We start from the raw sequence: 22,745 nt of genomic DNA, 5'->3' as shown, positions 1-22,745 counted from the left end.
GTTTATGTAAGTAATACATGAACAGAGAGAGAAAGAGTTTTCCTTGCTAGCCCGTATCAGCTATAACAATCTTCAGCAACCTATAGGTTAGGTAGGTAGGTAGATATTGGCCTGTGTACTGCAATTGGTTTGACTGCATCAGAGAGGAGAAATCAAATGCTACAAAAACCTATGCTAGAACATGGCTCTGGCTGCCTGCTTCTGTGGCCAAGCATTGTTTGGATCCTGACACATGTTGATAGTGTTATGTCAACCCTGAGCTTTAGTTTCTTTGTTTGTAAATTGGATATAATCATGCCTACTGGCACCAGCAGGGTGAAATCATGCTAATTTCTGAAAATTCCTGGAAAATTGATTATTTTCTGACAACAGGTGCTACATGAGCGCCAGCCATATTTGATTTACTACACTGAGTTCCAACCAGAGAAAACATGGTCAAAACAGAAGAACAGACACAGAAGATAGCAGGGAGACAGATTAGAAAAGACCAAATTTTCTTTTCCAGAAGCTACAGTATAGGACAGTAGTCTTCAATTTTATCAGATAGTGACACTTCATCCCAAGTAAATTCACCTTCCTCATGATTACAGTAAAAACAGAAGCATAAAAGGTATAAATGAACCCAAAGATAAGTAGCTGTAGGCAGAAATATGTCTAGGGCAGGTGTTTCCTTGTGCTGTTGTACTCCACAAAGAGAAGCAGGAGCAGAGGCCAGGTGGAAGTGCTCAGGGGTTTGGCTGTTGCAACATGACAAGGAAGCCCCTCTTTTTTTTCTTTTTTTTTTTTTTTTTTTTTTTCTTTTTTTTTCCCAGGCTTCATGCTAACAATGGAAAATCCTACAGACCCCCAGTTTAAGAAATTTAGGGAGAGGGATGGGAAGGTGAAGCTAATTTGCAGACATTCGGGTTTCATAAAGCTCTGTGCTCTAAGACCCAGTTCCCACATTGTTTCAGTGAAAACTGGACAGATCTCTTTGAGCTCAGGGCTGGGTGCAATTGCAGCGGTAGCATCTGCCTATCATGGCTCTGCCAGTATTGTAGTCTAGAGTGCCTTGACAGCTGTGTACCTCCTACACTTGGAAGTGCTCCAGCTGGCTCTTTTGGCTGGCTTGGCACCAGGCCAAAGAGCCCTCACTAGTGCTTCGCCTATTTTCAGTGAAAGGAAGGCAGAATAATGGCAGATCTAGACTTGAAAAGATGACTGGACCCCCGAGTCCAGCACCCTGCTACTCATAACTATTTACCATTTGTGTAGCAGCCGTTCCTTTCTAGTTGTAAATGTGTTAACTCAGAGAGTTGCCCCCCTCTGCTTCAGGATACTGCAGAGAAAGCTAACAGAGGCTAAATTGGTTGTGTCCCTTAATCCCAGCCCATCACAGCTCCTATTTTTAATGAAGCAGCATTCTTACAGAATGTCCTGTGTTAACCTTGGATATTGATTTACAGTGACTGTCACCTCCTTCTTCTCTGGGCCTTCATTGTTCATTCCTTTCTTATCCTCTGGTAGGATGAAATTATGGCTCCGATTTCACACATATTGAGCAACACTTCATTATTGTTTTCCCCCCTCACTTCTCTTTTTGGTATCCTGTTTATGTTGTTTTACCCATAGGTTCAGAACTCTTCCTGTTTTTCCTCTCCACTTTTTCCCCCATAGGGCTCTGGAGTTTCATAAACACCTGGCATTTCATTACTTGGTAGTAGATCTTTAACCTTTCACTTGAATGCTTAATGTGCTCTATGGTTCCTGACCTATAGATGTAAAACATATTTTATTAAATTTTGAGGAAAATGAAAAGACTACTGAGATTAAAGACATCATTTTGTCTGGTCAACTGTGGATTCATTCCTCCCCGACCCCCACCCTCCCCCTGGTTATAATCAATACCTCTCCTTAAATATTTATAAATAGTGTTTAACAATTCAGAAACACAATGGCTTTAGTTCATAAAAACCTTGCTGACATGCTTAAATTTCAGCATACAATAAAAATTAAACAGGAGAGAAATAGTTTTGTTCAATTGGGAACGAACTGTAAACCACAAAAATGAAGCCATTGATTACCATTAACTTTATTTTTTACTGGAGTGGGAGCAGATTTTTAAAAAACATTTTATCTGCATTTTGTACATTTTATCCTTTACAGTAGGCACTTGAATTTTTAAAATTACACTAAATAAAGCATGGCACATGCCATAGGAATTGACAATATTTGACAAAGGAAAAATATCTCCATGTAAATCAAATCGATTTTTGCAACCTGAATTTAAAAAAGAGGAAAAATAGGCATTACTAATAATGATGGCAAATCTTTAAACAATCAGTAAATTGGAAAACAACCAATGATTTGAACGTGCTGTGGCACCAGGTTAGGTCAATGCCTTTTGTCCTTTGCTAATGATGTGTTTAGATAGCTCCCTCTTTACAAATAATTCACATGTCAACTCTTTCACAGTTAAAACACTGCACCTGTCTGGGAGAAGAAAGTGGCTTCAAAGCCTGCCTTCCCTCATTAATCACCACGTGAAAAAATGTTAGAGGTAAAGCTGGACTAATCATGGGGTACCAGCAACCCCTGAACAAACTGTTGCAGGGGGGAGAGAGAAATGAGGAACATTTTTTTTTTTTTTTTTTCCCTATTGCTTCTAATTCATCCTCACCATTTGAGTGGAAATAAAGATTACTCTTTTTTTTTTGTTGGCATTATTATTATATGAAACTTCTTTTCTGTTGTCCTGGTAAACTAATCATGTAACTCCAACACAGCTGTAGAGTTAATTTCTCTACTTCTTCTGCCTTTTTTTTTTCATTTTTTAACATTAAATATATATATATATATATTTACTAAGAAGTCACAACTAAAATGAAGAATGCATTGTTGATAGTGACGTTATAGATACACGTGTGTACTATTATTCTCAAGGTGAAGCTAATTTCTCATTCTATGACTAATTTTTAAACTTTTACCCCCCACCCCAAAATATATTCAAATGAAAGCAGAAATATCACCTTATATAGCAGCTCAGAGTTACATCTTCCCGGCCCCGCGCCCCCCCCCCCCCTTAAGAAACTGTCAAAAATATTAGTCTTACTTAAGGATCTCAAGATATTAGAAAAAAATTCCAAGCCAATGAGTCATAATAAAATAAAAGAGTGAAAGCATGAGAGCCATAATTAGTCCCTAGGCTGCAGAATGAATCTTATTTTCTCCCAGTCCTGATCTGTTTTTTATTGACTGAAGGATTAAGTTTGTGTCTGCTACAAAAATACTGAAATTCCCTCCTGTGACAGAAAATACTACTAGAAACTTAGATCTTGGTATATGTCCTCTTCTTTGCTCAGCTCTCTCATCTGACTTTTAGGTTTTAGGGCTGGCCTGTGCATCCTTTAGCACCTTTTTTTTTCACAAGATGCTTCTGACCAGATGTTTATAACAATGAAAATCACAGCCATCATGATGGAAGAATCTCTACCCACAAAAAGATATGGAAACTTATGTCTCATTCACCAGCATACGCCCACTAAGGTCAGCTGAACAGGACACAGATCCTGGGCAAACTGAAAAATGTCTTACTCTGGCTAAAATGTTGAAAGGAAACAGTTCTTCCCTGATGGGGTCATGCTCTTGTGCCCAGCTAGAAGTCCTGTACAAGAGTGAGTCATGTTTGTGTACCTACCAAAACATCAGGCAGTCGTTGAGCTGGGTCTGTCAGAGAAAACCCAGCCCAGGTTGTGGGGTACAAAAATGGGACAAGGCGAGAATGGCTGCAGAAGAAACTGGAATGTTCTTCTGCCTTTCAGCGGATTTATTTTGACCTCCAGGTATGAATATAACAGGAAAGAGAGAGTTAAAAGTGACCCACACCTGTTCTGTCACTTCAGACCATATGGTTTGCTCTGTCCCCTGCATGGGTGTGTGGCAGTTTGGCAGGCCCCTAGCCTCAGGAGGCCCAGGGTGAAAACCAGTTTAAAGCAGAGGGCCTAACACTAAAGCCACCAAAACTGAGGGCTTCATAGGGAGCCCCGCTGCACTTTTTTTTTTTTTTTTTTTTTTTTTTCCAGTCCTGATACCTATTATATAACTAACACATAAGAATTTCAGGAAAAATAAATAAATATCTGAGTTTAAGCTTCAGGAAACTTCAGCACTTTAAGTCATTATGTAGAAATGGCATCCCCACTTTTTTTTTTTTTTTTTTTTTTTTTTTTTTTTTTTTATGAACTCCAGTCACCAAAACACTCTCCCTCATCTCGGTGACTAACCCTGCAAGCACAGGAACAAACATGATCAATTGCGTGAGCAACACTAACCACAAAAGCACTAGATATTTGACTCCTGACCTTAAAACAGCCCCAGTCTACAGGGAAATGTACTCCCACTGGCAGCAAAATGACCTGGTGACAGCTCCTGGACCACAGGAGATCCTGTCCCTCCCCACAGGTTGCTCTGGCTGGAAGTCACACTCTGAACCATGACCCGAAGGGTGAAATGTTGGAGACATCCTGCTGGGCACAACGCTTCCCATCTAGTCTGGATTTTGCCCTTTTCCTTCCCTCAGGAAGCTATAGTACATGTCAGAGAGAGTGCATAGCTGTCTTATTTGCAAAGCAAGGCTTAAAGACTTGCTGAGACATTGCAGCTACAGCCCTGGAACTAAAAGTCCGTAACCTAAGTTCCAGGTGCACAGAGTCATTTGCAAAGCATGGTATCGTCATCACAATAAGTTACACCGCTAAGACACACACTGAAATAATGCACAGTGTTATTTGAGAAATCTGCTGCAGGAAGGGAGAGGGAGCAGAGAATATAATTATAATGGGAAAAGTTATAGTGAGGCATTGGCTAAGCAAAGATCAAGGTACACATTAAATATGACTACCCTGTTGCTGTCACATATGGTATTTCAGTCAAATTGAAGTACTTTGTAAAGAAAGTCAATTACTATGCCTGTCTTTGAATTTTCCAGGAAGGCCTTCAATTAGACTCTAATACCGGTGAACCCATTTCCACTGATAAGATAGATTTCAAATTAGAAAAACTGAAAATCTTAACTTAAAAATGCCCAAATTAAAAAGGGATTAACATTTTAACCTGCAAATACTCTTATTCCCTTTAACAGGAAGAGTGATTGCTCAGCTTTTCTACAGATTGGGTAGGTTTATTTAGGCAGCCATATCTGAAATTAGAAAGTTAACTTCAGGTACATGCATTTTTAAACATGACATTCATATATGATTAACTTTATTTTAGAAACAAAAAACTCCTTTTTTTCTTTTCTTTTCCTTTTTTTTTTTTTTTTTTTTTTTCTTTTCTTTCTTTTCCTTCTAAAAGATGAAATGTCCCAACATGGTAATTTGAGATGTGAAAGCTGAGTTTACTCAGGATGAGTTCCAATTCTTAGGAGACTGGAACTAAACTGGGTCAAAACACTAGAAAATAAGAAAAAGAAGTCTCTGGCAGGAATGAAGCAAAACTAATAGCTATATACTGTTTTAAGTGATCTGATCCTGTAATTGTCAATATGTACATATGCATTTATACAAGCTGTGACCTTCAAAGGCTGGAAAAATAAATAAATAAATAAATAGAATAAACTAACAAAACCACCCCAAGGAGTTCCGGAACATGTGCTCCAACTTCTATTTTATCAAAGCTAGATCACAGAACCACTGCTATGGCTTTAGGGACAATATGTGGTAAGAAGCTATTTGCCTACTGTTAGCATTCATAATGTAGAAAATCTGTCTGCAGATTTCTTCTTCAAATTTTCTTCTAAATTTGCCTCAAAGGTTAATCTAGCCATTTAGCAAAGCTTTACTTTTCTCATACAAACAGATGTCAGACTGTTTACACAAAGCAAGCCCAGTAAACATTTCTGTGGAAGGCTGCTAATGTGCAAAGATGTATACTGTGTGCTTGCTGGAGATTCAAATGCCATCATACGTAAGCGCATATTTCCATCCTTTCTCCCTAGATCACAACCTTGGCACGCTGGGCACTCCTGTAGTATTAGGAGTCATGGTGTTTGAATTACTGGTATTTGGTGCAAAATTGGGAGCGGAGGCCCAGGCATTCCCACAATGAACTTTTTAGAAACACAAATGGTGGCAAAAAATGGCATAGCCTTACATTAAACTATGTTATATAGGCTTATAGCCTGCTCTAACTTTGTTCAAAAATCAGTTTGACATGCTGTTTGTTTTGCAATCAAATAAAAGAGAACAACAACAAAAAAAAGAAAACGAAAACAAACAAACAAACAACAACAACAACAAAAAACATGAACTTGGCTTCCTGACTTTAAGGTGCACACCTGAACCCATGACGTAGGAGAAAATCAATTTATTTATTTTTTCCTAAATTGATACAGGTAAAGCTTAGAAACAGCACTCCATAAGAGGCTTTCAAATCTTAAAAGTGTGCTTGCTATGATACAGAAATAATATGTTCTTCACAGAGAAATGACTGCTTTAGGTGAAGTTTGTAGCTCTGAGGAACTTGGACACGTGCTGTAGTTGCGATGCATTATTTAAAAACATGACTGGTCTCCTCATGACTTAACATGAACTACTGTTCAGAATTAAAAAAAAAAAAAAAGAAAAAAAGTACCTGCTTAAATTTATTTTTAAAATTACTCTTAAACACATGGTATGAATTAAGCAAATAATTTGCCTTTTTCTCTGATCAAATATGTAATTGCATTTGCAAACTTATGCCTTAGGGAAGTAGAGCACAGAGCCTTCTGTACAGGACACTTCAAGGTAAATCAATTAAAGCACAAACCATGAATTCCCATAGGTCTGATACACTTCTAGCTGGGTTTTCACTTTAACTACCTGTGGCTATGATCATGGTTGACATGCTGATCAGAAGACCACAATTTTTTTTCCAAGTATGGACTGTAATGGAGATAGCGTTTCAGAGCAGTAAGCTCCTTCCCTTGGTATTTAGTGCATGCTGGGGAAGCGGTGTGTCTATAAATTAGTGAGATATTTATTCCCAGCAGAGGGAAGAATCTTTGCCAATCCAAAGCATGAGTGAGAGAAGGGGAGTAAATTAAAAGTAATTCAGTGTCATAGTCAATATACGGCCTTGCTTTTTGTATCTCTTATGGAGAACACTCAGATGAGACTCGTATCCCTTTATTCTTGCTTCCTGGGTCAAGGCGTAACTTTGAGGTGACTTCATCCCTGCAGACTTCCCTTCATGCTACAAGCAGTACTTAGGGGACAACGGCAGTGAGGTAGGCTTCTACCAGAGGTGATGCTCTCATGGGCACCTGCCCTGGCTTGCATCTCCCCAGCTTTTACAAAGAACTAGACTACTTTCTGCACTCAGAAAACCTCACAGGACAGGTTATCATTGAGAGTGGAAGACTGGTTGTGTGTTTGATAGTTCCTGTCATTTAAACTAATTTTTGTCTGGGCTGAACAATTAACAAAAAAGCTTATCTAACACCTGGGAGCAGCTAATTTGAAAGGGCACTTCTTTTCCCTTCTTCTCCTTCCCCGTTGCCCTGGCTGCAACCACAACAGGACTTGGCCTCAAACACAAAATCGTTCATGTAAGAGAAAGGCTATGGAGGCTTCTGAGGTTTGAAACTCTCTCAAACCCAGTCCAGATCAGTCCCGGTTCATTGACATTTTGGGCATGTAAGAGGGCCCCTTTGTAACTAGGCCAGAAAGGAGTCTGCAGGACATAGTACAGGGCGCAAGGGAGGACCTGGAGGTTTTTCCAGCACTTCTCCACTGGTGCAGACCCCAAAACTGCCTCCCACAGGAGTTAAGGTCCATTGCAAATCTCACTGCTTTCTACTTCAGCTGCAAGGTGCAATTCTTTAATGTGACATCTCTGCCTCAGCACCGAGTGCCATTTCAGAAAAACCCTCAGACTCCAAATAAGAAACAAAACAAAACAAAACAAAACAAAACAAAAAAAGGTCGTTGCTGCACAAACTGTTCCTTCTCTGGGGAGACAGAGAGAGAAGCAGCAAGACATACAAGGCAATTCTTAGCTACAATGCCTAAAAATATGAAGGAAGGCAGTCAGACACTAAATGGAGCAGAGGTTTGAACATACTTTTGCCTGCAGAAGTAGTTGTGCTAGTTACTGAACAAGAAGTCTTTTTTTTTTTTTTTTTTAACTTTCAGTATTTATTTTTTTACCAGTATTTAAAGCTTCATTTCTTTATTCTTCCTTTTTTTTTTTTTTTTTTTTTTTTTTTAATAGAATGAGCATGTAAGTCAAAGTATCTAAATCTGCTTATGATCCAGTGCAAATGGCTTCTCCCTTCCCCAAATGGTGTTACCAGAATGCTATGCAATACCTAAGCTGAGGCAAGGAAAAGTAAAACATTGGCTAATCCCAGTAACTCCTGCCTTTCAATACTCATCTGAATTCTCTACAGAGGAAACTTGTCTTGATGACTATAACTTACCTCTTCTCGATGTTCTTCTCCAGAGCGTTGAATGTACCACCTAATAGAGGCTTGCTGGGACTTAGGAATACATTCCAGAAAAGTTGAGTTAAATTCAATGCCAAAAATCACCTTTTCATCAGCAGTTTCATGACTAATGCCTGGAAAGCAAACATGGTACAGGAGATTAACCCTGACCTGTTTTTTAAAGCAATGGGAAAATAGCATGATTCAGAACAGATGCTATAAGAGTGAGTGAATTATAAAAAAGCAAAAGGAAACTTAACTTTTAGCTTAAACTATAACTGTGAGGATTTAGAGGTGGCTGCTAACCTTTCTCCAGTGCAACTGTTTTTTAAGGAGGTCAATAAAATCTATATCATGAGCTTGCTCTATTTAATGCTGAAGCTTTTGCCTTTGAGGAATTTAAAATCTGACCTGTATTTTTCCTTTATGTAATGCAACTAGTAAACCTGAGAGAGGTGGAGCAGCTGCAGAAGGTACATCGTAGGGTCTGGTTTGTTCCTCTCAAACACTTTAAAGGAATTGCAGGGCTTAAGTCAACTGAAGTTTGACTTCCTTCAGTATAAATTGAAATTCCCTGTAGTAAGTTTCAGACCAAACACTAAAGTACACGAGCAGATCTAAGCTGTTTCTTGGGGGTTGGTAGACCTGAGCAAGTCATTGCTAAAATCTGCAACGCCATCTCCCTTTTCAGGCTGTCTTATTTTTGTCTTATCTACCTTATCGTCAGACTAAAGCTGTTTCTTACATCCTGCCAATAACAGAGAGGAAGGTGAAAGCAGTGGCGTCTCCTAAAAGAAAGGTTTGCTCAACAATAAAATTGATACAATTTTATATATTTTTTCAATATAATATGTACATATATGAGTTCTGCAGAAATTCAAGCTCTTTGCATTAAATGTTTTTTCTTTTATTTCACTGTGCCACAGAGATTTTAGTAGAACCAAACAACTTCATGCAGCCGATGCAGTTTCTGGGATGTAATCTCACACAATGGAGCACTAAATGTAAGTAGGTTTAGGGGCCATAATGTTGTTAATTATCACAAATAGCATAAATAAGCCAAGAGCCTGGAGTGGCACAGGTCAGCTTCATGGTTTCATGGCACACAGAGGTTGTCCCCAGCTGGATGAAATTTCTCTTGGTAGTGCTATGTCATGGAGAAGGATTAATACCAATTTGCATGCTAAGTCATTTTACATTTGTCTAGGAAAACTAACTCTTCCAGTATCTCTTTATACTTCCAGAAAAAAAATGTGACATTGTCAGACTTTCTGCTAGCATTTTACAACCTTGAGCTTTGAACGGTCTCAGGTGCCACTGCTTGGAAGTGATGGCAAGAAGCAAGTGGGTGAATTCTGGCCTTTTGGGAATGAACAAGAATTTTGCCACTGTCTTTAATGGCAATGAAACATTACCCTGACTTTGTGACTATGTCTTTATGGACACATACAGCGAGAGTCCTCTACACTGTGCAACAGACTTAAGCTTTGATCCTGTGGCAAGCAGCTCTGATTTCTGCAGGGATTCATGCCGAGATCTGCGGCAGGCATCCAGCACTGCTGTGGCATGAAAATCACCAGATCAATGGAAAGTGGTGGCTTTTTCTGAATCAAAGCTTGTGTGCAGCGATACAATCAATACTGTTTTGACTGGGTTGCTCACTTTAATAAGCAAATATAAGAGCCCCAGACAAACCCAAACTTGGTTTTGAATGCTTTTCATTTATTTTACGCTGCCACAGAGATTGCCGCTTAACCACAGGATTTCATACTGACAGTGCATGCTGCAAGGGAACTGCTGCAGCTGCCAAAGGAGCAAGCCAGATTCTTTGGCACCCGAAAAGAGGGTGTGGGAAAGGGAGGGGGGAACTGACAGGAGAGGGTGTAGGCTCTTGTTAATAACAGGAGCATTTAAGTAGCTGCGGGGCGGGGAAGTGGCTGTTTTGGCAGCTAGAGCTGGGTCTTAGGACTTGCATCCAGTGTATGTGATGGAAGGGGAAAAGCTAGTGTGTTCTGACTTTGCCCCTGAGGGTTTCTCTGTGGGATTGTCTTCCCTGTTTCTGAATTAACTGAGGTCCCAGTAACTGCTCATAGTGATGTGTGTGATGTTTTCCCTCCCCTGGGATGCCCATACAGCATCCAAGGGTGCTGCCCTAGCCTTGGTTCCATGAATTTAACTCTGAGATGAGAAATATATGGGAATCACAGGAAAGGCAGCTACTTTAATGGTGTTATTTTCCCCAGTTTAGCATGTTTTCACAGGCAAATAGGGACCCTTAAAGCAAACTCTGTTTTCAAAGTGCAAGGAAAAGTGCAAAATACTCACTGTCTTCCACATCCCAGCATTGTGCTACAGGGTCTCCATATTTGACATCTTGCCTTCTGGCTCGCCTATGGGAAAAGCATGAAAACTTGTAACACTTCAAGCATAATTGCTGGAATTCAACAGAAAAATAGAGAGGGGCTCAGCAGATGTGGATGCACGTTGCTCCCACCCTACTGCTGACAATTACGGTCTTAACTAAAACCAGAAGAATGTGCCATATAGTGACAGAAAGAACAGCTAAATGTGCTTTTAAACTGTCTGTTCTGGGTGTAGGTCTCTTGGTGGGATGGATAGTCTTGAAAATATCTGGAAACATCCTTAATGCTGTGCCATGAAAAAGATCTGAGGTTCAACAAGTCATAATAAAACCTGAGCTCAGGATCAGCCCAAGGTAATACTGACTAGTAAATCTGCCATTAAAATGAAGAGGAGAAGACTTATATTTTAATTTGTCAACAAAAAATTCCCAAATCTGATTATCTTTCATCTGCATGTATAGAAAAAGAGCTTCAGCCAATGATCTGGTTCCACAATTAACTTTCTTGGTAACCTCTGGGTGTGTTATGTAAACTCATTGTGATTTGGTGTAATTTTAGTGTCATAGTATTAAAAAAAAAAAAAAAAAAAAAAAAAAAAAAAAAAACTTCCTCTGTGGATGATTGCATTTATCTCCCAAGAGCTACAAACATGTTTATGTTTTTATTTTTTGGTGGAATAATTGGAGACCTGGGGAGGAGCTCCCTTTCTCACAGTCACACTGGAGCAAGACCTCACATCTACAGAGCAATGCCTCAACAGGAGAGCAGGTTCCCAAAGCCAAGCTGTCTGCTGTGGTAAAGGCTGTAGACATGCTGGAAGCACAGGCTGCTAGATGGAAGAAAAATATCCAACTGATCTACTGGAGGATTCCCAAGGCTGGCCACCCCATCCTTTGTTTCAGAGCCACAGACTTTTGGCCTACCCACCAAACTGCACATCTGTTGAAAAGCATGGACCATCAATCTCCATGCTCCAGCCCACCTCAGACTTCAGCAGGCCTCATGTGTGACTAACTTTGCAGTGAGCCTGAACACTTGCTTTTCTCCTTTCATTTACGCTTCTTTGAATTTAGTTTGCTTTGGCTTTGAGGGAAAACACATAAAGTTCCTTGACACCATGACACAATAACCTATGACTCATTAACTTCAATGCTTTGTCTAATTGCTCAGGTCCCAGCCATGCAGCCCCTGAGGTAGAAAATCTCGTTCCAGAGCCTGAGCTCAGACTGCCACCTCTGACCCTGGCTACAAGAATTACTGTCAGGAAGGCTTCGTGCAAAGAGCAATGAAGGGGCTGTGAATTCCAGTTCAATCAGCCAGCTTGGAGCAACGCCTAAAGCAGCCAAAAACTCCAACAGGCACATCCCATGTTGAATCAATGGCTTAGGTAATGCACTGCTGGAGCCTGCAACACGTTCTTCCTCCATGCAGATCCATGCTGCAACCCTAGTTGGTAGGTACAGAGAGCTCAGATAAAGCTTCTGTCACTGTAGAAAAAGTGTTCCTGTTGCAGCCCAATCACACTACTTAAATCTCTGTCTTCCTCTCATGGCTAGACCACAGATAAAATTTAGGAGAGTGGGCTATGTTATTTTAGTTAGTTAAATCAGGTAGGAAAAGCTTTTTCTTTTAGATCAGGGAGTTACGTGCATTTCATTTATTGAGTTAAATGCATTTCGTTGCTGACTACTCTGGGATACTAGAGTGGTAATATCATAGAATGTCTCAGGTTGGAAGGGACATTAAAGGTCATCTAGTCCGAACCCCAGGATTTATAAACTTTGCTTCATAACTATGGTGGTGCCCTGAACAAAAAGCAAAAGCTTATGAGAGGCTCTCACATTTCTCTTTCATTGTCACAACCTGGCCCTCAATCTGAGCATCTTATGCCTTAAAGAATTCAGCATAAAAAAGGAAAGTGATGGATTTATTATGTTAGCTGCAGTAGCTGAGTTACTGTCACACACACTTAAACAATGCTATGTTGTCTTCACAGTTCTTCAAGCAGAAAATGTGAAACATGGCCAGAGTTTGATCAAATTTTAAGGTAAATGACATGCTATGTTAAAGCAATTAAAAAAAAAAAAAAAAGTGAAAAATGTGACACATTCTTACTGGGAACCTCTTAAATTCTTGCAAGCAGCAAGATCTTTTACAGCACATTATATATTTTTTCTTTACCTTTTAGAAGTGGGAGCATATCTGGAACAGGAGTTTCCATCCCAGGCACAGTATGGGTCTCTGGCAAGGCAGCAGTCTGCACAAGCCTTCCCATACGTGTGACATCTGTGCAGAGAGAGCTGAACCAATCCATCCCTGGAACCAATGTACAATTGCTGCTGCAAATCAGGCAAAGCGAATGAATTAGGATCTTTCTCCAAGTATCCCAGTTAAAAAGGTCCCTTCCTCAGTGCCACACTTGCAGACTTTCAACCTTGTCCCAGATTTTTGAAAAAAGAGGGAGAATTCCTCCTTTACTGTAAGCTGTTTCTCAGGGCTCAGTGTGAACTGGCCATTCCCCACTAATCAATCCTGATGGAAAGGGGACTGCTGTCCTGGAAAGATACCAGCACTCAACACCCTTACACTTTTGGCTTTGTGCTGCGTTAAAAAAAAAAAAAAAAAAAAAAAAAAAAAAAGCAATTACGGCAAGGAGTGTTTATTTTTATTTACACATTTAAAAATAAGGGGCTGGATAGACATGACATTACGAGTCTGGAAACTAGTGATGACCTTGTGTGAATAAAACATCATCTTCTGCTTCTGATCTTCAAGTAATATGAGGATAATATTACTCCCCTCTCCCCAATGGGTGAGTGGATTGCTTGTTGAGACAAGGGTGGTCCAAGTACTTGCTGTTGAGCCAGAGCTTGCTCATGCAGCACTTCCAGCTGGCTTGCCACCTTTTTTGGGGGGAGATGGGACCCAGCTGTTCCGTGCGTGCCTGAACAACAAAATACCTCCTGTAATTGGTGTGTTCTGCTCCGGCCACCTCCATGGGGATGGAAGGGGTGGCTCTGGTGTCACGCTGCTTCCTGAGCCTGCATGGAGCCATCACAGAGCTCGGAGCTGCCCTGAAACCCTTTCCCATAGGGGGAGTGCCAACTGAGACCAGCCCCTGCCAGGAGGGGACCACCCGGATTTAGACAGTGAATTAAGAGGAGAGGGGGCTGGTGTGCAGGCTGTGCATGCACAACATTCAGCACAATGAGGCCCTGAGCTCTCCTGACTACTAATACATAAAAAATAACAATAATAATGATAATAATTTATTGCTAGATTGTAAAGAGCCAAGTATTTCTAGTGTCTGGAAAATGAATGTGCATTGACTTCATTCACAAATCCCACAAGCATATGAATGAAGATTGGTTTCCATGAATAATTACCAGCTTGGGTACACAAATTACTGTTTGTAAGCAAATGTGAATTAGGCAGGGAAACAAGTTCAATCATATCCCCTTCTTTCCAGATCCATTTTATGAGTTATCCATGGAAAGTTTGGCCAATAAGTAACAGGTGCCACCTGAAAATTACAAACTAACTATCCAGTATACCATACATCCTGCAGTAATTAAATGAGCTTGTGATTACCTGCTTCTGAGAAATCTCCATAGTTGAGATAAACGAAGGGTGCTAAAAATAAATTAGGAAAGTTCATTAGTTTACACATTCCCTTTTGTTAATAAAATGAGAACAGACACTAACATACCCAAAAGGTAAATTAAATTACAGATTAATTTATGTGGTTTAAACTAATATTAAAACAAAACCAAACAAAACACTACATTCTTGCTTCCAAAAATACCTCCTATATTTTTTCCCTGCTACTTACAAGGTGACTGGCTTTAATTCTTAGAGTTTGCAGTCTGTCCTAACCTGGGGACTAGCAATGAGCCTTTGCATCAAGTTAAGTTCTTATTCAACACTATTTGCAAGGCTTAGATGGCATTTAAGAGATACAAAGGCAGATCTTCTGCACTAGGATGTATTTTGCTTCTGTGAAAGACAGTGATTTATTTATTTTTTTTGCCAGTGACTGATGTAAGAACAGGACAAAGCTCTGAGTATTATCTATCTCCTAATAGAAGATAATTAATCTAAGCCTACTGTTTAATGTTAATATGGTTCTAGGAAATAAGAGATGTTTTTTCAGCCCCTCACCCCCTTTAATTTTCTGGATTCAAAACCATAGAGGTAAAATAAATGTTACCAATAAAAACGTGAAGGAATGTCTGCTGAGTAGAAAAAAAAATAACCTTTTGTTTTGTTTTGTTTTAAATATGATATGGTACATTTGCCCTTGACGTTATATTTTAAGAATGCAGCAAATTGGTGCGCATGCTGAAACTCCTGATTACTTGGCAGGCCAATGAGTAATCTTGGTATTTTCAGAGCAATATTTATAATCGGTGTCTGAGACAGTTAGAAGAAGGCATAGAGAAGTTTTAAATCAAAGTTTTATCATACACGTGACATATCAAAAATCATTACAAAAATAATTTTTAAAGATTCTGTCCTCATGCTTGGAAAACACAGCCTCTAAGACTCAAATCTTATATTTAGCATGGACAGAAATTCAGGCTGAGACCTCATGTAGCACATAAGAGGAAGAATATGCAAGAACATAGACAAAATGCCAGAGACACAGATAAACTCTAATGAAAAAGCAAGGTGAAAACTGAAGAAGAGCTATATAGGTGAAGGTGAAGCAAAAGAGCTATATAGGTGAAGGTGAAAAGGAAGCAAAGAATGGAGAAGAAACTGCAAAATTGAAAAGAAAATCAGGAAAAGCACATCTCTATTTTCCTGCTGTAATGGAATGTCTGTGTAATCTTCCTCAATAGCAATGAGATTAATCAGAAATTATGCCTGTGCAGCAGAAAGGAGGTTTTTTGTTTGTTTGTTTATTTGTTTTACAAGTTCTATTTATGAAGAAGTTAATGGTGTTACAAGGGCTCTGGTGACTTTTCTTCTCAGCCAGAATAACCAAATCAAAATGGTCAAAAACACTTCAAAAGATTAAAACCAACTCCAAAAGATTAAAACACAATGATAAACAAAACTTAGTTTATTTTCTTTCAGTTCTCAGTTCCAAAAGTGTTTTATTTTAAAGAACTTCTCTACATCTGTGGATTTTTTGTTTGTTTGGTTTGTAAATGAAATAAAGAATAATCACAAAGCTGAGACAACTGGAAAATCAACATTAAAAATACAATAATAAATAATTTGTTCTCATAATAAGATTGCAGACTAGAACAAGGCAGGAAAAATTGGACTTTTTATGAGTCTGAAAAATCACGGTCTGTTTGGTTTTGTTATTATTTTCAATTAAGTCATCAAAGAATACCAAGACATTTAAAAATGTACATAGTGTCTCTCTGAAACTTGAACTAGTTCCAACAAGCAAACAACCAGACAGACAAGGCCAGTTTGGGCCTTAAAGTTCCCTGAATAATAGAAATAGCATCTGTTAATTCTTACCTTGAATATCTGCAGCTCTTCCAGGACCACTTCCTCCTTAGCCCACTTCTCCTTTGTGATACTCACAACTTTCAAGACTGTGCCTACATCTGAAACAAATGTTCACCAAGTAAACCCCACATCTCAGCTACTCCATTTCTTACTTCATATCAACTTTTATATATACTTTTTAAAAAGTGATGCTGTAAACTTAGGCTAGAAAATAAAATAAATGAAAAATAAAAACTGTGCACTGAAAATAAACTTAATGCATCAAGGATGTAGCCTTCAAATGGCATCTATCCTTACCTGCATCTATTGCTACCTACATAACTCTATAAAATATGTTTGGTTTTATCATATGGCAGAGCCAACGCAATTGTAGATTGTGCTCAACAAAGGTGGTCTAGCTACTACACAAATACACATACATACAAACACTCATAAGCACAAGCACATTCGTGATCCCAGCTGGATCTTTCTGCATGTTTCCTTGAGATGGAATTGGGACCCATTTGACCCTAAACAGACCCACTTTAGGGGGTCAAACTGGTAGAAACCTCTATTTTTTATTTTTATATATTGGATTAATTTTCATCAGCATGGCTTCTTAATCAGAAATAAGTTTCATTTTAATGTGGAAAAATTACATAACACATTTTTTTAATTTGTCTTTTCATTTTAGGGAGATTTTTGCACAAAATCTCAATTCAACATAAAAAAAAAATGTTTAAACATTGCAAAATTTATTACTTTATGTTATCTTGAGTTTTGTTCATTGTTATTATTTTTTTATTATTATTATTTTCTCTGTTCATTAATTTCAACCTGAATTCTTCATCTGTGGGGGAAAAAAAAAAAAAAAAAAGGGAAAAAAAAAAAGTGGGTTGGGTACTGGAATATTCACTGTGGAAATGACACAGCACAGCTTAGTGCTAAGCATTAACCATCATTTTGAAATAATGAAAAATAATACATTGTAATGGAAAGAATGAGATTTTCATTGTTTTTCCAAACTACAGAAGCTCATATTACCAGTCAAGGTTAATAGTATTTCAGTTTGCCTTATGTATTAGACTTTTGTTTTGTTTTGGACATAATTTCCAAAGCCTGTGTATCTTAAAAGACCTGCAGCATGGTTGCATGTGCCTGTCTTTCTAAATTCTACAATAACATGGTTATATACATTAAAACACAGAGTAAGTTTCTGTTCTGCTGCTAAAAAAATCTCATAGGTTATTTGGTATTCAGTTTCTCTATGTGCTATTTGAAATTTTATATTTTTGTTTAGATTTTTTTTTTTTTTCCATAGGACACGTTTAGGAGATAAAATGGAACAAAAACACATGCCTCTGTAAAAGAAAACTCATTTTTAACGAAAGCATGATAAAAAAAAAAAAAAAAAAAAAAAAAAAAAAAAAAAAAAAACTAGCACGTTATGGAGTGCCACCTAGTGACTGCCTGGTACCTGTGAGACTGGACACCTCCAAACCAATTTCTGTGAAGAGTTAGCACCAGTGCTGGATAATGACAGGTAACATGGCAATATTCTGGTTGCTGGTCTCTCAGTATAATTTTATTCCCATGACAGATTTTGTAGCAGAGGATAGCAAACATCTAAAAAACAACCTCTGCAATCACTGAAAGAATATCTTTTATATTTTAACTATAACCCATCTTTTCTTATAGCTTGTTTTACATTATTTTTCTTCACTAATATCACTAGAAAAGCAAGCTCTAATGGGTTCTCTAGAATATTATGCAGCTCACAGCCTGAATTGGTTCACTTTCATTTGCCAATGACTACATTAAAGATTGCATTCAGAAAGCAACAAGGATTTTCTGTCATCATGCGTAAATTTTATTCCTAGCCTCCCCAGGCAGCCAGGGAGCAAATGCCACATTAATGTTCTTTTCTACGAAAATGCACTTTTCCATCTGATACCACTGCACTGTGATTGTACTGAGTTGTAGGGGAGTCTCACACCTTCTTTTTTGGAAGACAGAGTTGTGAAGTGGATTGAGCTGAAAGATATAAATGCACAGGGAGAGGCTCTCTCTTAACTTGTGTATGTGATAGTGCAGCTGGGAACCTCCTGAAGGTTGAGAAAACCCACACGTTTTAAAAGGAAATGTTCTGTGACAATTCACACCTGTCCCCAGATCACTTCAGGGTATGCGTAGCTATATGACTTCAAATTTGCTTATAGTCCAGACAAAATGCTGCACAACCCAACAACAATGGGGTAGGATTAGAACAAAGATTTCTCCAAAACTCGTGTGCGTGCTCAGATAAATCTTTTCCCCTCTGTGTACCTCACTTTCACCCGCAGTGAGATGGGATCCTTAGTAATGGCAATGGCATCCTTAGTAAAGCATTCAGATCTTCTGGTGCAAAGTGCATGATAAGAGCTATTACAACAGAGGAAACTTCAAACTGTGGATTAAGAACAAGAAATTTCTGTGGAATAAGATGAAGGATTATACTTTAGAAATGTTATGAATAGGGATGATAATAATTCTTAGTATGCCATCATGCTGTCGGGTGATCTATTCAGTGATTTTGAATTTAATTACTATGGTAAACCCAGAATTTTTCCTTAAAGTATCATAAAAATGTAAATACATACATAATTATTGACAAAAAGACTGAAAAGCAGGTTTCTTCCCTACCAAGTTAGCCTCTCTCTGTTCAGTCCTGGCTCTCTTGTTTGGAGCTATTCATGTTGCATGGTAATATCTAATAACTAGAGCCACATAACATAGACAGGTAGTGAATGACACTTGGAGGGTAGGAAAGTCCAGGTACTCTGACCCTTAACTGGATTATCACCTAGGGACTAAGAGGCATTAAAATCTTAATCTCAGAAGAAATCTCTTGAGAGGACAAATTCATACAATCTTAGCATTTTTATGAAGTCCTGGCACAGAACTGGGGGCATCTAATGCTTCCTGAAGCTGCGTGATTAGGGAAAAGATGTTAATCAACAGGTTTATTTGAGACCTGCTGGACTAAAAGTGTTTTTAAAGGGTGGGGCTTGTGCAAAATGATAGTGGAAGTCCAGTCATACCTGTTCCTAGGAAAATAACATCATATTGCCCATCCTCTGCCATGACATGATCCACAACAATCTGCGTCAGCCGATAGTCCACGTTGATCCGAGTGAATACTGGTCCTCCTGTCACCGGGTAAACGGATTTGTACATCAGAGGATGGCGTTTTATAAAGCTAATGACTTCATCAGGAAAGTCTCTTGTAGATTTTATTAGTGGATCGTAGGTTTTGCTAGGACACTGAAAGAAAAAGAGAGACCAAGAAGTTGAGATGAATATTGTGAAAGAAATACCTGAAATCTGCAGGTTTTTCTGCTTATTGGGAAAGACATCCTATCCATTTTGAAATCTCTACAGCTCTATCCAGCTCCTCAGCTACCTTGAAAAGCAGAACACTTTTGGTCTCTGCTCTCTTGTTTTGTACTTACATAAACGCACACCAATTCAAAGAATACCTGCTAGCATATCAGCTAGATCCATTTGTAAGTCACATTTACCAGTTGGATGGTAATTTGACTTAAAATTTCCAAAGCTTTGTGATGTTTTGAAAGTGTGGAAGCACACTGGGAAGCTCTGTATTCACTTCCAGCATGTGCTCCTCCAGTTCTTCAAAGGGCAGCTTTCTTCCTTATTTCTCTACTGTCACCTCTTCTCTTTTAGTTTTTCTCTCTCTTCAAAAGTGATTTCCCTTCATCTTCATTTTTCTTTATCCTGCATATTCTCCTTTATCTTTTAAAACCACCTAAAACTTGCTATTTTTTTTCATCTCCCAATTTTTGCTGCTACTTAGAATTATAAATCTTCAGTTCCTGTTAGTTATATGCCCACACCTGCACCTACCTATAGATACATGCAAGCTTTGAAGAAAAAACTCCTATAGGTTTTTCTTCTTTCTTAGTCAGAGTTTTGATAACTTAAATTAGAAGTTAGAGGGGCTTTTATAAGGCAGCAATAAAAAAAAAAAAAAAGGCAACATTAGAAAAGAGATGTTTGATGTTGAATCATGCTAATAATTAATATTTATTGCACTAACAAATCTGCAAACACAAACTACTTTAAAACTATGTGTAATTTTTGAATTTTATCACCAAATGTCTTTTAAAACCATGTCCAAAATCCTTTCTGTTTCTTCATCTAGTAGCGTTCCTAAAGAGAGTAGGAGATATGCTTTAACATCCACACCACTATCACCAGTAATTAGAATACATCATTGTTACTAACATTCAAGCAGTTCATCCAAGACTGTGGTGCACTTTTAACATTTTGTCACATCATATAGTAGAGACAGCAAAATTTAGTTATAAACAATCCACAAATGTAGGAAAATACCTATTAAAAAAAATTTAGAAACTACTTGTATATAATACTATAATAGATTCCAAAAGTAGAGATCATTTCAGAAATTTGGTCTTATATATAAGTCACAGATAAAACCTATATTCTATTAGAAATTGGGTTTTCTATTAAAACACTTGTGAAGCCAGTCAGAAATCAGGTTGCTCAGTTCTTCTTCTCATCCAAAAGAATCATTTGGACACCATTACTTCATTTTTCAAAAGCACTGCTGTAAACCAGAAAAGTTCTCATGATGGGATCGGTACATCTACAAAGAATTTCATCTCCTCATTCCCTGCCCCACTCATGGGAGTATTATCACTTTGGCTATTTACAAGACAAGGAAATCAAGTCTGGGGTGAAGGAAGAACGGAATGACCTATCATGCAGTCTAGCTCTCCATTTCAAGGCACAGATAGCTAGCTATATGCAGTTAAATTTGCTACATACTGAATAATTTTACTGTGCGACTTCCAACAGCAAGTCTAGAGTGCCCTCTGCTGTCTAATATAGGATAATCTCAAGTATTTAAAATACAGGATCTATTTATTCACTGATTGAAGACACAGGATCTATTTATTCACTGATTGAAGACTTTCTTCTTTTAGTATTTCCTTCAGCAAAATCACAGAATACTTCATCTGTGTATAACAGAGGAGAGAAGAATAAAGTACAAAAAGAAATGAGAGAGACATAAGCAGAAATACTGTTGCCAGCTCCCTGCTCTTTTGTGATCATAGACGGGTGGCTGCTCCTCTTACTGAGGCTGAGCTTTTGCCTTATGGGTGCAGCGAGCCAGAAGTTGGTAAGAGCCCCACCAGCATGCCCCCACGTTTGACTAAAGCTTGATTTCTCTTGGGAATTACTCCAAGAGCTACTGTGGGAGAAGGCCACTAACAAGTGCTTTAATCATGCTAGTTTTTCTAGATTTGAAATACCCTGTATTTGGCCTGTGAACAGAGGCCACATCTTTTTGGTGAACTGAACATCCTACACTTCACATTTATTTTTCTTGTAATAAAAGCAGATTCTCCAGATGCCGGATGATCCCTGCAGCTCATTATTTCTCAGAAGTCACTTTTCTTACTCTTCTACATAGCCGAAACTCTTGTTCAGGCTGACAGCTTGGCTGCCTTTTCTCTGGTTTTGAACAATGTTGTCTCTTCCTCTTCAGGTCCAGACCACTGCTAATGTGAACACCCCACCCTCCACCCCCCCTTAGATACCTCCCCAGGATATTCTGTTTACTGATGGGTTTAGCCCCCACCTCTGTTTGACCCATAACCCTACCTCCTCAACCACCATCAAATCTCTCCCTTCCATGCTTTTCCAGGTGAGCCCAGGAATATTTGCTTTCAGGGCCAATCGTGTTGGTGACTCATCATCTCTCATGCTCATCTGATTTCCTTCCCATGCCTTATCTCTTTGTCATCCCTTGGTCCTTATCTCTTTGTCATCCCTTGCTTTAAACTTAGTCTCTAATTTGAATCTAAGAAAGTTTCTCTTTTGAAGCTGGAGACACCTAGATGTGTTACTGTGGTGGTACTAATCCTGAATACTAATAAGATGAGAGGGAAACACTATTCCAGTGTTACATTGGAATGACACATTTTTATATATAAATACACATTTTTACATACGAACTGCCAATTTCTGCTTTTTTAACACTAAGTAATCTCTTTATTTCCTGCCAGATGGAGCCATAACACAGCCTGTGAAGAAAGCAATGTGATGAAATAATGTTTTTTGTATTGTGCTGGAAAAAAGTTAAGATTTGTAATGAAGTTGCAGTACAATGCTTCAGAACTGATTTCTACCAAAACTTTAGATTGCATTCGCACATCTCCAGCTTGACATGTATTCTATCTATGGTGCCAGTTAAGGTCTTGCTATTAGGATTTGTTCCAATATGTGAAGTTTGATATTATCCAAAATATTCACATTAAGAACAATACATACAGTGCCAAGAGCTGAGCTTATCCCTCCTCCATTGCTGGTGAACTGCCTTCTCACAGCCACACAACTTCAGCCACCAGCAGCAAAGCTGTCCCCACAGGCTCAGGACCAACCTGGAACATTCCCTCCCTTGG

The 22,745-nt window shown here is 38.6% G+C and overlaps 1 protein-coding gene across 2 annotated transcripts in view; it reads right to left on the bottom strand.

Moving 5' to 3' along the window:
- The window catches only part of SEMA3D (semaphorin 3D), a 142,991-nt gene that overhangs the window by 5,397 nt on the left and 114,849 nt on the right, over nt 1-22,745 (bottom strand). Inside the window, exons 12-17 of one of the 2 annotated variants that reach the window (XM_035334552.1) lie at nt 19,338-19,560; nt 16,288-16,376; nt 14,398-14,439; nt 12,988-13,145; nt 10,769-10,833; nt 8,438-8,577 (exon numbers count right to left, since the gene is read on the bottom strand). In XM_035334552.1, coding sequence (XP_035190443.1) covers nt 8,438-8,577; nt 10,769-10,833; nt 12,988-13,145; nt 14,398-14,439; nt 16,288-16,376; nt 19,338-19,560 — 717 coding nt within the window. The remainder of the gene's footprint in view (nt 1-8,437; nt 8,578-10,768; nt 10,834-12,987; nt 13,146-14,397; nt 14,440-16,287; nt 16,377-19,337; nt 19,561-22,745) is intronic. The other variant, XM_035334562.1, reaches the window with a different exon arrangement.

This window comes from Oxyura jamaicensis, chromosome 1 (assembly GCF_011077185.1).
Source record: "Oxyura jamaicensis isolate SHBP4307 breed ruddy duck chromosome 1, BPBGC_Ojam_1.0, whole genome shotgun sequence".
NCBI lineage: Eukaryota > Metazoa > Chordata > Aves > Anseriformes > Anatidae > Oxyura > Oxyura jamaicensis.
The sequence above is the reverse complement of the archived record's forward strand: the minus strand, read 5'-3'. Positions and strand labels throughout refer to the sequence as shown.